This window comes from Drosophila simulans, chromosome X, assembly GCF_016746395.2.
Source record: "Drosophila simulans strain w501 chromosome X, Prin_Dsim_3.1, whole genome shotgun sequence".
Classification (NCBI taxonomy): domain Eukaryota; kingdom Metazoa; phylum Arthropoda; class Insecta; order Diptera; family Drosophilidae; genus Drosophila; species Drosophila simulans.
This window is the reverse complement of record NC_052525.2, coordinates 14,843,733-14,859,814: the sequence shown is the minus strand read 5'-3', so window position 1 is coordinate 14,859,814 and position 16,082 is coordinate 14,843,733. Positions and strand designations below refer to the sequence as shown.

At 41.0% G+C, this 16,082-nt stretch overlaps 1 protein-coding gene across 14 annotated transcripts in view; it reads left to right on the top strand.

Annotated features, from left to right (window-relative positions):
* LOC6726019 (merozoite surface antigen 2, allelic form 4) overlaps positions 1 to 16,082 on the top strand; it is a 49,402-nt gene that overhangs the window by 20,459 nt on the left and 12,861 nt on the right. For 4 of the 14 annotated variants that reach the window (XM_039296323.2, XM_039296320.2, XM_039296317.2 and 1 more), the window contains exons 3-8: positions 4,212 to 4,489; positions 11,636 to 11,680; positions 14,294 to 14,429; positions 14,643 to 14,846; positions 15,748 to 15,855; positions 15,923 to 16,063. In XM_039296323.2, coding sequence (XP_039152257.1) covers positions 4,212 to 4,489; positions 11,636 to 11,680; positions 14,294 to 14,429; positions 14,643 to 14,846; positions 15,748 to 15,855; positions 15,923 to 16,063 — 912 coding nt within the window. Of the gene's footprint in view, positions 1 to 4,211; positions 4,490 to 6,767; positions 7,927 to 11,546; positions 11,681 to 12,345; positions 12,784 to 14,041; positions 14,430 to 14,642; positions 14,847 to 15,747; positions 15,856 to 15,922; positions 16,064 to 16,082 lie in introns of those variants that run through there. The other 10 variants (XM_039296314.2, XM_039296315.1, XM_039296312.1 and 7 more) reach the window with 6 other exon arrangements.

Here is a 16,082-nt window from a genome sequence, read left to right as displayed (position 1 = left end):
TCACCTCTTGAGATTTCACACAAGTCCTAATTCGAATTATTTTTTGTTTGTTATGAACTATATTAAGTTTTATGTTATATTTTATTGCTCAGGATAATTAATCCATCACATTTTGTGTGTCTACCCTATAGTTTCGTCCTTTTGCTCCCCCATTTTAGGCTTTTCTGCTCATTAATGTTGTGTGACAAACAAAGGCATAAAACTTAAACATTTTTGATTATGAGTTTTACTGTTATGTCCATGGCCATGGTGGCGATAGCTACATTTTAATGATATTGCTTTCCAGGGGGGGTTTCAGTGCAAACATGGGTGTATTAAAAGGAATTGAGGCTATTGCCATTGGTTAAAATCGTAGTCGGAAGCAGCTTGCAAATAAATATTGGAAACCCATTTGGGAAAATTGCCATGAAATACAGCCTGGATTTTTATTAAATAGAAAGAAAAACACATAACCATATCAGCAGATGCAATATAATCCGGCAAACTGTAAAAATAATATTTTAAGAGTGCTGGCTTACGTTTTAAAGTTGCCAAACATGAAACCATTGTCAAATATACGATTTGCGAAAATATCCATGAAATGCAGCCTGGTTTTCATTAAACCGAAAGGGGACAAATAAGTATGAACGTAGATGAAAAGTAATCCGGAAAAACCTTATGTTGTTGAGCTACCAAATGAAAAACCATATATATATATGAAACAAGCTTGCATTTTAATGGAAATTTAGGAAAATTTCATCAGCATTGTGCAAATCATTTTAAACAACTTCGTTAAGCTCGTTACCTGAATTTCAAACATAAAGAGGATACAATGAAACGAGGGCCTGGATCAGCATGAATATTCATTAAAATTGCGCCAAACTGACTAAAAGTTATTTAATTTGTTCTGCAAAACACGAGCGAATAGTTTTGCGGTACAAGTAGGCCATTGAGTAAATTACTTAAACGAAAATTACTTAAAGAAAATCAAGGCTCAATCAGAAAAAGTTTACATCTTGTTGCCAGCTTGTGCACTCGAGCTCGCTGCAACCAGTTGGCCCCTCAAATATATACACACACCATATATATTCCTGATCATACATCCGATTTGTCGTTGGCCAATTAAAAACGCCGCCCAAACACACTATTTACCCCATCATTGTTTTGGGGGCGTTTTGGCCTTTTAATTCGGAACGGCAGCTTAACAGTTCGACTCTGAAAGCAGCCGCCCAAAATACGAAATACAAAATACGGCAAATTCCAAATACAAGTTCCAGTACTCAAACCAGGAACCACAATAAATTCCAATCAAGTTTTGTGGCGCAATTAATTGCCATGTCCGCGGGCGCCGGCTGCTGGTGGCACGGATAGAAAGTCTATATGCACAGCAGGGGTCATTCGAATAGGTGTTGCTAAAAAAAACCCAAAACTTGAGAAATTGAGTTTTTTGCCAAAAATAGTTTTCCAGATTTTTTGTGAAAAAAATTATCGGTATTTTGATCAAAACATTGAAAATAATGACCCAAATGCGGAATGTCATACCTCGCTGAGTTCGTTGTTTAAATCCCAATCGATTTGCATTCAAGTTTGGGAATTCTAGGACTTTTAAATTTTTCGCAAATTTTGATGATGGTACCCCTTACAAAAAATGCGAAAATTTGCCCAAAAATTAGTTTTACAAAATCCGTTAAAAAGTGAAAGGGGTGGTTAGTATTGGTTATAAGGAGTATAAAATGGTACTTCTTTTTGCTGTGTGACCATTTTTAGACAAGTTATAGCCAAAAAAGCCAACTTGAAAATGGCGTTTTTTGCCAAAAATAGTTTTCCAGATTTTTTGTGAAAAAAATTATCGGTATTTTGATCAAAACATTAAAAATAATGACCCAAATGCGGAATGTCATACCTCGCTGAGTTCGTTGTTTAAATCCCAATCGATCTGCATTCAAGTTTGGGAATTCTAGGATTTTTTAATTTTTCTCAAATTTTGATGATGGTACCCCTTACAAAAAATGCGAAAATTTGGTCCCGTACTCGGTCCTGTACTCGGTAGTAGCAAAACAATTAAATTGAATATCTTTATCGGTTCTGGAGTTACAAACCACGCCGACAATTTTTGGTATCATATAAGATATGGCCTAGTATAACCCAATACAAAAAACAGAAATTAAATATCTCTCTCCGTTTTGATGTTATTAATTTTGGCCACAAAATGGTACCATTCCGCCTGTAGTTCACAGGTGTGCGCACGAGAATAGTCATCGCAATGGTGGCTCACAAGTGAAGCGTAATCCGGCACTGAACAGATTTGTCAACTAATTGGTGGGAACGGCGCACAAATCCCGCTAGATATATGTTATGCGGTTTCCCCTATTTAGACCGCTGGCCAAATTGAAACCCTCCACTGGAATTAGCCAGTTTTGTCACGGACATGCAGCCACCCACACACACGAATCTACGGGATGCGGAGTATGGACACGGATACGTATACAAATACGGAATACGGAATACGGAATACGGATGCGGAATACGGAGCATGGACACGAGCATCGTCAATCTGTCCCAATGGTCAAATCGAAGCTTTCAAGTTTGCGGCACTCGAGTACTTATACAAGTACTTTACGCCCCCAACTTGGCCCAATGAAGCTCACTTTAAGTTGGTTTTTGGCCATTGGTGTTAAATTAATAATGGCTTTGGCTAACAAGTGGTTTCTGACACAGATCCCATCGAAGTGGCTGCTTCTCCCGACATCGTTTTATTCGATGCTATTGCGGCTGCAAATTGCGATGTCGTAATTAGTCTCGGATAATTCCTATTGATTTTTGCGACACACTTTGCTTCACTCGGCTTAATTCCCATTGATTTAGATATTCGCCGTTGTTATGCAACTGCTGTGATTAGAAATGTTTTAAGTCTCATCGATTTTTTACGGTTAATGCACAGCTTATTAATATTTCTTCTTTGATTTTAATAAGCAAATTTTGTGGAATTGAGATTTTAATCCGATTCAATCGAGTTTTTTCCGTAAGCTTGATGTGTTAATTAAATTCGGTAAAAGTTTGGGGAATTAGCTTAAATTATTTAATTGAATTTTCGTAATAGGTTTATGTAATTTTAAAATGATTTCCAAGAACATCATCAACTTAAGTACATATTAATTTCCCATTTTTTCAAGATTTATTTGATTTTATAACTATTTGCTATGGAGTTTAGATCTCAACTATATTTTATACATTCCATTAGTTAAAATAAACATGTTTATATTTAGATATCATTTCCTTTTCAATAAACAGAAATAGCTTTGTTTGGTTTAACTTTTGCGATGCCAATAAAACTGATTAATTTTTGACAATTCAGCAATTTGGCTCAGTGTTTAACATTTTAATCAAATTTATTAAATTTTTCCTTTGCCACGTGTTAAAAGCGGACGCTGCATAAAAAATTGACTTTAAGGCAATTTCAGTATTCGGCCAACTCGTAGTGGATTCAATAATGCAATATTTAAATTTTAAAAGCTCGTTCGACAAAAGTTTTCAGAGCTCATGACTGGTTCTGCGCCACCCAATTCAATCGCCAGTTTTCCAACCATCCGCCCACAAGGCCACACCCATCCATTTCCCAGCACAGTTTTCCCGGGAAACGCTGGCCCACCTGAAGGCTCCGAGTTGGCCAAGTTTTCGTGTCACTGGCAATCAAATCAAAGTTTAATTATTATCGTCAACATCATTCGATTTAAAATGCACCGTGGGCAAAATGGCAAAGGCTCAGTGCCAGATGCAGTTCCAGATTCGAATGTCGATGCTGCTGCCATATATGTACACCTGTGGCCGCACTAGTAGCACCCAAGCATACAGATTTATCGGTGAAACCCTTAAGTTGAGCTCAGTCACTAAATATATCTGCAAAACATAATATACGTTAGAAATCATTGCCTAAATGGTTTATATTTGTTATTAAGTTAGAACCGTAGAAATTCCGATAAAGGGCATGTCGGTGGTGCTGCCTTCTTGCCCACCGCTGTCCTGCAATCATTGACATTTGGCCCTGTTTCGGGTTGAATTTGCATAATTAGCAATTAAGATGCGCTCAATTGCGATTGATGAGGCACCTCAACTTGGGTGTCGGCATAGATATCTATATACATACATATATACCCATGCACGGCCGCAGTCATCGCAATAATCCCAATTAATGCCGCCCATCCAACTTATCCGTCCAATTATCATCCTTGCAGATGGAAGCGCACGAGCACGAAGCGGGCAAGTTTGTCAAGGATGTGGCCCGTCAGGTGCACGACTGCAACAGCGACACGGACGTCATCAGTCCCACGGGCACCAGTAGCTCCGGAGGCGGTGGCGGAGGAGGCGGCGGAGCAGGCGGTGCCGGCGGATCCGGCGGTGCTGGCGGACACAGCGACGGTGGCTATCACAAGCGGCACCACCACAAGATGGTCCGCGATGACGACAACAACAGTGCGGCGCACTCATCGGACAGCAAGAGTCCCAGCCAGCGGTAAGTTCGATTCGCACAGCCACACACGCACACACGCTGACCAAGCAAATGAACACCCACACCCATGCACTGAGCGAAATAGTGGCAACTAAAGTCGGGGAGGAGTAACTGAAACATTCGGTGTTTTGTGCGTAGGGAATTGGAATTTGGATTTTCGTTTAAGTAAAATTGCTTCGCTTCCTGCATAAATAATAGCTGCTTTAATTGAGTTAAGTATTGTTGAGCAGGTCAATTAATTAGAGTTTAAATGTATCAAAAGCCCGATTTTAGGGTGCACTTTTCGCTCAGTGCACACACCCCGACACGTGTAAAATAAAAGTTGAAAGCAGGGTAAAAAATGGAGAAGAAGCATAACAAAGATGATTTATTCAAATCGTGCCAAGTTGTTACCAAACACATAAACATAATCTGGCGCTGCTTGTCCTGCAGTTCGCCCACACACACACACACATAGACACACTGAAAAAACACTCAACTACACTTACACAACACAACACACACCCATACTCGTGCAGTAACTACATATACATAGGCACGTGCCGTAAGCGTAATTGATAAATGTGTAGCATACTTTGTTGGGCTTCGCTCGCCTTGACAGCTTTTTGTACTCTGTATTTGATCAACCGTAAGCGACATCACATCCGTACTGGCATCCGTATCCGTAAGACAAGGACGAGCAGAATGCGAAAGAATGAAAAGCAGCAACAATAAGCCCGATTCAATTAAATGAAATTACCAATTAGCAAGTCGTCCCCTTCTTCGCCACCCGAATATCCATCTACGTCCATGCGAATCCTTGCGGTCGGTACCAAAGGCCTGGCATTGCGAAATGGGAATTGAAATCTGAATGGGAATGTGAATGCGAATGCGGATGGAACTTCAAAAGTTTCCAGTTTGGGTTTTGGTTAATCAAATCAGGAGTCTTAGATGCGACAAAAAGAAGCTCGATACAGGGACACTGCGTTTCATTGCTGTAGGGCGAACAGAGCTTACTCAATTTTCATAAACTATTAATTATAATTGATAATATGAATGAATTAATACATATTACTTGTATTTCCAATGGAAATTATCAAATGATGATTTTCTAATTATTATTACAGCACACAAACCTAAGAAGTGCACGCTTGCCTTACAGTTTTGAAACGCACTGTCCAGGCAGTCGATTACAAGTAAATGTTGAGACTGTGGTTTCAAATTTTTCTTGCTTTTGCAGTTGAATGGAGCTGTCACTCAGACAGAGACACTCTCACACACACACACACACAACTTTTGTTTGTGTTTATTGTGCCATTGTGGTGGCAAAAAGGAAATTAGCAATGACAATTAGCCGGGATTGCCCATGTCCTTGCTGCCTATGCAAGTGTGTGTGTGTGTGTCGAAGTGTCACAGTGTCAGGCTGTCGGGGTGTATGTGTGTGTACATGATTTCATTAATTAACTCGACCCAGGCAAACAAAGGCGACGGAAGACGGAAGGCGGTTGTAAGAGGACGAGCCGCCTTCCCGGGGGACAGAAGTTGACAACTCTTTGGCCTAATGGGCCCTCGCCGGGCGGAGCTAATCTTCGGGCACACGAATCCACTCAGCGCCACTCTCCAGAACGAAACCATGAAACCATGAACCACCACAACCACACTGAGCCACGGCTGCCACTTCCAGAATGCTAATGTGCCGCCAGGACAAACAATTTAATCAAGAGCATAAACCGAGTCACATTCCCCCGAAAAAGAGTTCTAAAGTAATCCAATTCGCTTTCATTTCGTCGTGTTCATGCTGTTTTGAATTTTACAAAATGTTTACCACACTCTTGCCCTTACAACCATAAAAACACTTCTTTGTCGAAAATATTGTCTTATTACAAATCGTATAGCATTTATCATAAAATTAAAGAAAACAAGAGAGAATACTGTAGTCGAGTATCCCGACTATCAGATATTTGTTACTCAGCTAGTGCGAGTAGCATATCTATAGATATTGGGTAATATAATGAGACGGACAGATCGATTGATTGATCCTGATCAAGAATATATATATGCACTTTATATGGTCGGAAACGCTTTCTTTTCTACAAATCTACGAGTAACGGGTAATAAGTAACGAATAACGGGTATAAAAATATACAGGAATAGATATTTAAACTGCATTTCTTATAAATAATTTGAATGGAAAGTGGCAGCCGTGGGTCGATCCCTTTCGCAAATTCGCATGTTATAATCAGAGTATCCACTTCTCGCATCATCGCTCGATCGGATCATGAACATATATATACATATATAGATCCGGCAGCTCGTCGCTAACCAGTGGGCAACTGCACCACTGTGGCTGCACCACCACCACTAGTTTAAGGTATACTGAGAGGGATAGACTTATACTGACGCCGGCACAACCGCATCCACATCCGCATACGCATCCGCATCCGTATCCGCATCCGCACCAGGCCCGTCAGCGGCGCCAGGTGCGCCTCCATGTGAACAGTCCGTCCTCCGACCAGAGCGCCAGCACGCCGGTGGGTCACAGGCCATTGCCAGCGATGAAGACCCTCTCCTCGTTCATCAGCGAGCATCCCGAGGAGCTTGTGGCGGCGGAGGATCAGGCCCGGAGTGGCGCCTTCGCCACCTCCTCGGCATCCGCGTCCGCCACTGCCAATGCCTCCAATGGCCAGCAGCAGACAACGAAGTGGAAGAGCCTGCGGGCCGTGATGGCCTACTACTGCTCCCTGCGGCGCATCAAGAGGAACGTTGCCACCCACAAGTCCCCATTTCAGTGTTCCGTAATTGCGTATCCGCGTTTTGCTAGCGTTAACTAACTAAATGCACAGAGAAAAAAATATCACCTACATTTGGTCATTTACAAAAGAACTGCTGCTTAGAATATTCTATAATCTTAAAAACGTTTTAATAATTAGAATAATAATTTGTAAGTGTGTTAATTTCAAATCATTCAATAATTGTTTCCCATCTATAAAATATATGTTTTAAAATTCTTTTTGATGTTACAAAAGTAAACGTACATAGAATTTTAAAAGTAGTTAAAGGTAGTAAAAATCAAATATATTAGATTGTCGTTTTTTATAACATGGGATAGAAATATTTAAATTTTTGATCATATCTCAAATAATGTTGGAGGTAGCTAATAATTGTTCAGAAAAATGTCTAGAAAATTAATTGGAATATTCTAGCATTGAGATGACCATGTGGAGAGTTGTAGCTTTTTTTCTCTGTGCACCCATTTATGTATGTGTAAACTCTCTTTGCGTGCGTGTGCGTGTGTGCGAGAGAGAATCCTGACTCTTGCTATCCTCACCACCATCACCATTGAAAGCGAAGTCCTCGATCCGCCCCTCGATAATCGATATTTACTAACCCACTCACTAACGCTCATCGATCGCTCGCCCTCTCTCTTTCTCTCATGCTCTCACTCTCTCGCTCTAACAACGTACTAATCCGAAAACGTAGTGTATGAACCTATGTGTAACCTAATATATAACCCATATATCATTGATGTGTAAGCGAATGCCAGACCTCTCTCAACTCAACTAAACTCTCAACTAAAACTCAACTCAAATATCGCCTGCTCGCTCGTTCGCTAAATCTATCCCACTCCCACTGTCTGCTCCAGATCTGTTTCTATCGCCCCGCCACGTTCCCTCTCTCACTCTCTGACTCACTCTACAGTTAAGCCTCAATAAGTTTTCTTGTAAAACTTTTGCAAGTCTTCCGACCCAACGACAGACCCCCTTTCTTCGCACGACTTTACTCATTTAATAAGTGTGGAAAAGCATTTGATGGGATTTTGCATTTATTAGCCATATGCATAAGAGATGTACGCGTGGTCGTGCAGTGGGAGGTGCCACTGTAGCCCAGCCAAATGAGGGAAAGAGGTGTCTTGGCTGGGTATACGTTTTACCACTTTCTGTTCTAGTTTCGGTTCATTTTTGGCAAAGGGCAACTTAAAAAGTTTGCCCTAGCTAAACAAGTTGATGCCAACAGACACACACACTTACACACACTCACACACCCTCTTAAGCACACACACACACACACTCAGACGAACACACACATGGTTATACGCAAGGGTGTAAGAGGAACTTTTGCTTGAAAAATCTCAGCAAACAGCCAAAGTTAAAGTGGCTTTTGGCAGTGTGCGTTTGAATCGATATGTTTAAGCTGCTGACTGCAATGTAGGCGAACTTTTGACACAAATACACCAACACATACACACACAAACAAACACGTAAAGAAGATACAGTGACGTAGGCAGGGGGCTTCAAGCCCACTTCCTGGCAACACTGTATTCTCACTTGATGGATATGTAATGAACATTCCAACTGTGCTTTCTCAAGTGAATTTAAAAAGTATTGCACTCTATTACTGAGCAGGAATTTCAGGGAAATTTTGTAATTAATCCTGGTAATTAGTCCCCTCGAAAAGGACATCGCACGCCACTGGCGCGGGCACCACATTGCGCCTATATGCATATGCCAATGCCACAAAGTACGCCAACCACCCAGATTCTCTTTGGCATTGTGCATGCAAAATGGGAAATTGCCTTCTGACTGACAACTTACAAAGAATTTGAATTTAGAAAATTGCAAATTTATGTAGAAGCCAAGTGAACACAATACACTCAATGGTAGCCTAGAATTTATGCGCCCTCCAGGTCCGATCGGATGTCACCATCTAGTTTTTTTCAACTTTTCTCTGTATTTTTTGGCATGCACTTGGCAGCGTGCACAGTGAGGCCTCCTATATATATACTACCACCTCCCCGTAGCCTTCTTCCGTATGTTTCCCTAGTCGTGTGCTTAAGTAATTCCCTTACAAGCAACTTTGATTCACAATCAAATTCATTTGTTCGATTCCGGCAATTGTGTTTTGATTTGCAAGCACTTGAAATGCGGCTCACATCCGGTGGCGTCGTCCGATATTTTCGTGTTTATTGCATTGTCAGCAGCCCAAGTTGCTCATTAACTGGGATGACCCAAATAATTGGGGTATTAGCCATGGCTAATAAGCCATCTACACGCTCGCTGGCGGTCGCAAAAAAAAATAAGAAAAAAAGAAAAGAATGAAATTGTAGTCGGGAAATTTACGAGCAGGAGTTTGGTTTAAGTGTCACGGAAATGTCTGTCGGTGGGTTTAAAATTTTTGCACAGCAGTTTTATGTGAGTTTTTATCAAGTTATTTGCGAGAATAATTTCCGTTCTTTTATCAAATTTATTGCAGAAATAACACATTAATTTGAAAAAAAAGAATGCGATATTAATGCTTAATGCTAGTCACTTTAGATTAATAGAAAGAGCTCGAACTTTTGATGCATAATTAATAAAACAATTTAATGAACCATCAAGAAAATATTTATTAAACAAATTTAAAATGTATTTGTATGCCTGTGTATTGAACCTCATTAAATCATATTAAGTAAATACCTTTAAATTCATAGTCCGTTCATAATGGCGAAAATGTCCTTGCATAAAATCAAAAAGAGTATCATTCACAACTTGATTTATGTACTTAAGAACTTTCTGTCCACAATTACTTAGATTTCCGTGACATCCTGACACGTTTTAAAATCCAGCTGGCTGGCGAAAAGTGTAGCATACTTTTGTGGGGTGCCAAGTGTCCCCAGGCGGTTATAAATTAATCCCCATCAGGCATCAGTGGTAATGGTAAGGGGTGTTGTTTTGGGGAAGAAAGGTGGTGGAAGGAGCAGGGGGGAGCTGGAGAACGTTGGCCAAATGACTCGACGCAATTTCTCAATTCTTATTTCATCCGCCATGTGCGCCCAGTCAGTCAAGTGGCGAACCGAACGCAATGGTTTAGCATTCCAAGCGGTCACGGCCTGCGGGTTGATGGCCACAAAAACCGATAACCGAGAACAGGGAACCGGGAAACGAGAACCGAAAACCGAAAACTGCAAACCAAACCATTGACCAAAAGCAGGCAACTCAGATACGAGAATCGAGGCAGAGGCGTTAATTGAAATCCGGCTTAGGAACCAACCGAATCGCCGGTTAACCCGAGGCGGCCCCAAATCGGACATCATGCAGCCATTAAACAATAACACTTTTAGCCAACCACATATGGGTTAACAAACACACATGTGTACACACGTGCACACACACACAAACGCGCGCGTTGGACAAACAGGAGAGTCCTTTAACATTTCGCTGGATGATTTGTGGTGCAATAAAGAATGCCATTTAATACCGGGCCCAGCTCTTTAACCTTTTCGAACCCGATTCCCAACCCGAATCGCATCGCAACGACTCGAATGGCATGGAATCGTATCGAATCGAATCGAATCGAAACGGATCCAGTCGAGAAACGGGGAATTGGCAAGCGCCAAAACTAACAAGCTCATTCTCAATTTATATTAAATCGAAAGTCCACAAATGGTTCAGCTGACCCCAAAAACAACAATGGGGTCATCCGCAGATATACGCACACACGTCCACGCATCTCTATACATACATATATTCAATGGCCCATTAGGAGGGGGCTCTTGGTTTTTGGGGTTACAAATAAATGAGTCTATTGATTAAAGGTTAGAAATGGGATTCAAACTGAAAATATGAAATATTTTGTAAAATTGTGTAGGTTTTTTAATCATTCGAAGGGTTAGCTATTATTGAGAAACAATTTCAAAATGAGTTATAACGAAACCCCTACTACCCCTTCTTGACAAATTCCTGCGGGCGCCACTGTGCGTAGGTATTATGTTTAGTATAGAGAGACTATAGAGCGGGGCAATCTTATCGTGCAGCAAGCCTTTTTTCCGCTTGGCTTGGGATGGACAGTGATGGGTTAAAAGGGAGCCCGTATCACCAAGTTCCATGCATATGTATGTGTGTGTGTGCCTCCATATCTGTGTGTTCCTGCGTCTCTCTCACTCTCACCCACACCGCCCCTCTCGCTTACTCCCTCTCTCTCTGCCTCTGTCTCTGTCTCTGTCTATTGGACTTTTTGCCAAATCTATTTCTATCGAATTCTCTTTACTATTGCCTCCTCGAAAACATTACAATACAAAATGAATACAAAACGATAATATGTTAAACAACAACCAAAAATAATGAACAAAAATAAAAGTACAAAAGAAACAGCAAGAAACAAAAAGAAAATGAAATACTTTCGAAACTCGTTTAGGAAATCGCGTATCGGAGATGGAGCTTCAGATCCAGATTCCGATTGGTAAGTTTATTCTCTTGCGTTCCTTATGATTTCTCGGTTTTGTCTCTGCACACCAATACGCAAACACAGAACACACACACAGACACAAAGAAACAAATGACACACACACGCATACTTACACTCACACACACACACACGCATAGAGCTTTGTTCTGCTTTTGATTTGATTATGATTGTGATTATGATGATGATGGTCATGCTGTTATTGATGATGATAATGACAATGATCGGCATGTGCGCGCTTTGCATTTGAATAGGCCGCAAAAACAGCAAGACACATAAAGCATATAGTTAGAAGCAACAACATACATATATAGTACATATAAACAATAGAGTAGGGTTTTGGCGTTTTGCGAAGTGCGGAGTTTCCAAGACCGCAGCTCCACTGCAACACCAGCACCACCACCACCACCACCACCACACAGACTTTGGGCCGAAGATTCGGCAGCAGTAATACCCTGTAAAAAGCCACAACACTTCGTAGGGCGGATATACACCCACCCAAACATCCAGTGAACAGACACACACACACCTATACAACCACACCTATACACCCATACCTATACACCCACACCTATACACCCACACTGACGGCAACCACACCTATAGCTATCATTGTTTTCCTTTGATTTGTCTTTCGTTTAGCTAACTGCATTGCTACCAAATCGCTTTCGTTTTTCGTACCTCATCGTGTACCACACGACGTATGCGTAATAATTTAGCCACCGCTGTAAATAGACCAATGAAACTAGCTAAATCAAAATAAACAAAAAACCGAAAAAGAAAAAACCGAAATTAAAACCAAGCAAACCCTAAACGATATAAACAAACTACCAAACAAAATACAAAACATTTATCCCGTAGCCCGGCATTTGATATGCTGAATGCGAATAATAATTGTGCATAAATTAAGCCCAACCAAAATCAATTAACGCATCAGCAACATCCCCAAAATCGAACTGTACATAAGCAATGTATATATATATATATATAGAGCCACATCCATTGAGTACATCATGCAAATAAACACCTAGTACTAGATGCTATAGCAGAACAGACGATTGAATGGCGACCCTGAGCGGCTTGAGCAAAAGTTTAAAGTGGTAAAACCTGATCCCTTTCCCCGAGCATCCTCTCCAGAAACTCCCCCTCCACGTAGTCGTACGATAGTCCTAGATCGAGTTCGTATATACTCGTAGTGTGTAGCTATGCTCTTGCCAAACTGAATGTAATAAAAAGTAATGCCAAATTTCACCTTCATCGCTGGTCCGTCCGTTTTCAACAATCGTTATTGATTGATGGCGCCACAGCTTACCGAATTCAGCTCTTTAAGCTTTATAAATGATTTCAGGACTTTAAACGTGATTAATGTACATAGGTTTTCAGAGCTCAACACGAGCACTAAAATGCTACTGGCGTTTTGGTATCACTTGTTTGGCTGCCCAAGAGTATGCAATGTTATTTTTAAACTTCAATTGTCCGTTTGAGCTTCTTGAAGCATTTTTCACTGCATACTTTTGCACACAGATTTAAATAAATTATATATTCTATCAAGTTTGCAAGAGTACCCCAAGCTTCGGATTGCCGGAGAAAACGTACTTTTCGGTTCTTTTAATTTCTTTTTAATTGTGAGAAACTTTTCAGTTTCAGTCGAGAAAAGCTCACCTGGCAGACAATTTAACACTTTTCGCCCGAGGCCAAGAGCTATTTTTATCGATGGCGGAAAATTCTTGGCCACTTGAACGCCACTTCCACTTTCCTCTCCTCTCTATCTCCCCTCTCACTCTGTCTGTTTCGCTCTGTCTGTCTCTGTCTCGCTGCGATGCTCTACTGCTGCCGCTAAATTGTTTTCCAATTGCAATTTTCCACATTTGTTGTCGATTGCATAACGCCTATGATTGTTATTTCGTTTGATTACATTTGATTCAATTCGTTTCGATTTGATTTGAGTTGATTTCGTTTGCGACTCGAACACATCTCGCTTTTCGTAGTCAGTTATCTAGATGCTAGAACTATAGCCCTATATATGTATAGTATGTATGTATGTATGTGTATTTTGCATGCACAAAGAGACCTCATCTATTTATCTCTCTCTCTCTATTCCCATCGTGTTTCGTTGTGCGTTTCCGTTTCCGTTCCACCTTAATATTAGCGTTACCGTTACCGTTGCGTGCGTTTGCGTTACGGTCTTTTGGGTTCTCCCATGAATGTTTGTCTTGCCACTAAGTATGCGTAACCATAGCCGTAATCCGTACTATGTAACCCGTAACCCGTAACCAGTAACCCGTAGCCCGTAACCCGTAGCCATACTTCTCCGTCATCACCAACTAGCGTAAGTGTTTGATCTTTCGTGTTGCGTAAGCGATTACGTTCTATGAAAAGAAATAAATAAATAAATATTAAATAGCACCCGAGTAACGTGAGCGCACGCTTTACTGGAATGATCTTTTTAGTTGCGCTCCCCTTAAAACCCCTCTTAAGTCGCCCCAAACTTTAGTCATTAGCTACCGTAGTTCGTTGTGTGAGACAATCCCTTTGCGAAATAGGTTCCCCGAATATCCGCAACTAATCGATTTCCATCTTCCACGTGCCAAAAAAACAAAAAAAAAACAGGACACGATCGAACCAGCGTTGGATGAAGCTACGCACCACCGTGCAGATTTCATCGGCGATACAGAAGAAACCACCGCTCAAGCGCGAAGACTCCTTCCTGAAGCGTTTCTCGACTAGACAGATACCCGAAACACAGGTAATTCATATATTTGTCACTCTTCATGGGCGAAATGTGAAGAAAAATAATTAAATTTATTATTAAACTGTTCGAAAGTATGCAAGAAAATGTGCGAAGTCGGAAAATCAGCTACATTTCGTTACTATTTGCACAATATTCTTTGTGCATTATTGATTAAAGATATTTTTGTATATAATATTAACAATATGTGTACTCTATTGTCAATAATAGGAAACTGTTGAAGATACGGGTTCAGAAAGTGCCTCTGGTGACGTCGACAAGAGTGTTAAACGACGGCGACGCTATCTGCAGAAACGACGATCCGTTGTTAATCCAGATGAAAATTTTTACTTCTATTGGTTAATGATGTTAACTGTATGTGTTCTATATAATCTATGGACCCTAATTGTGAGGCAGAGCTTTCCTGAACTGCAGGTGAGTTTTCTTTATTATTTTCTCGTTTTCTCTATTTTTTTTTTCTTTTTTTCGTTAGCTGTTTATCTTGGGTGTGTACACCTGTCACTTTCCGTTTACCACTTCCCATTTGCCCTTGAAAAGACTGCGGATAGGCCTTTGTTCGTCCTTTGTGTAAGGCGACACCCTTTTGTCATTATGCCCAAAAGAGTTGGTTGTAATGGAAGTTGGGTCGCCGTGGCCCATATAATGACCCCCACTTCGGACGAGGTGTTTTTTTTTCCGACCAGAAAGTGGTAAAATGGGAGGGGGGCAGAGCATCAGTGGGTCGGTCAACTGTCCGAAAAAAATACTTATCCGCCTTTTTATCTGTTTGCTCCCGTTCTTTGCCTTGTAATGACTCAATTATAAGACACGCAGTTTGGCCTGGGCAAATGTTTGTTTATGGCCCAGTTAGCTGGTGTTTGTCATCAGATTAGAACCGGCTACGGTCGGGCAAACAAAAGTCGACTGTGTTGACCTTTAACCCGGCCACAAAAACCTCATCCTGTTTTAAGCCCGCACATTTGCAATTGTCAACTGCATTCCCCATTTTAATTGCCCTTGACCTGGCCATAAAAATAGGCGCACAGTTGGCCCGTAGAAAGGCCCTTTTGCACTTAATGCGACTTTGTGCTGTGTTATGCACAGAAAACAATTGCGGAGTAACTGCTAGTATTGATTTTATATTGCAAAAGTTACGTGGCTCTGAGCTTAAAATTAGATCATAGATCATGTTCAATTACCAGTTGAACAACTAACATTGGTTTTAGCTTAGAAAAGTTTCAAGGGCTCGTAGCTATTTTTATTTACTCTTTTAATATATATATAACTAACTCGCCATTTTGCTCTGTGTACTTGCTGCTGCATTATTTTTGGCTAGCAATCTGTGCCCACGTTTTGGCTCATCTGCGATTCGATGACAGATGTTGTATTTATCCTAGATATAATAGTTCAATTACGCACAGGCTATCTGGAGCAGGGCCTAATGGTGAGTATCCGGATGATAGGAAGCTTGGAACCTTGGAACCTTTAAATTATCTCCTGATTCATTCTAGGTATACGACGACAGGAAGCTGGCCTGTCACTACGTTCACTCGCGCGACTTTATCTTCGATATGATAGCGCTGATACCATTGGATTTGCTGCAGCTCAAGATGGGCACACATCCGCTCTTGCGTTTTACGCGCTTTTTTAAAGTCAGTTAATCGGAGATGT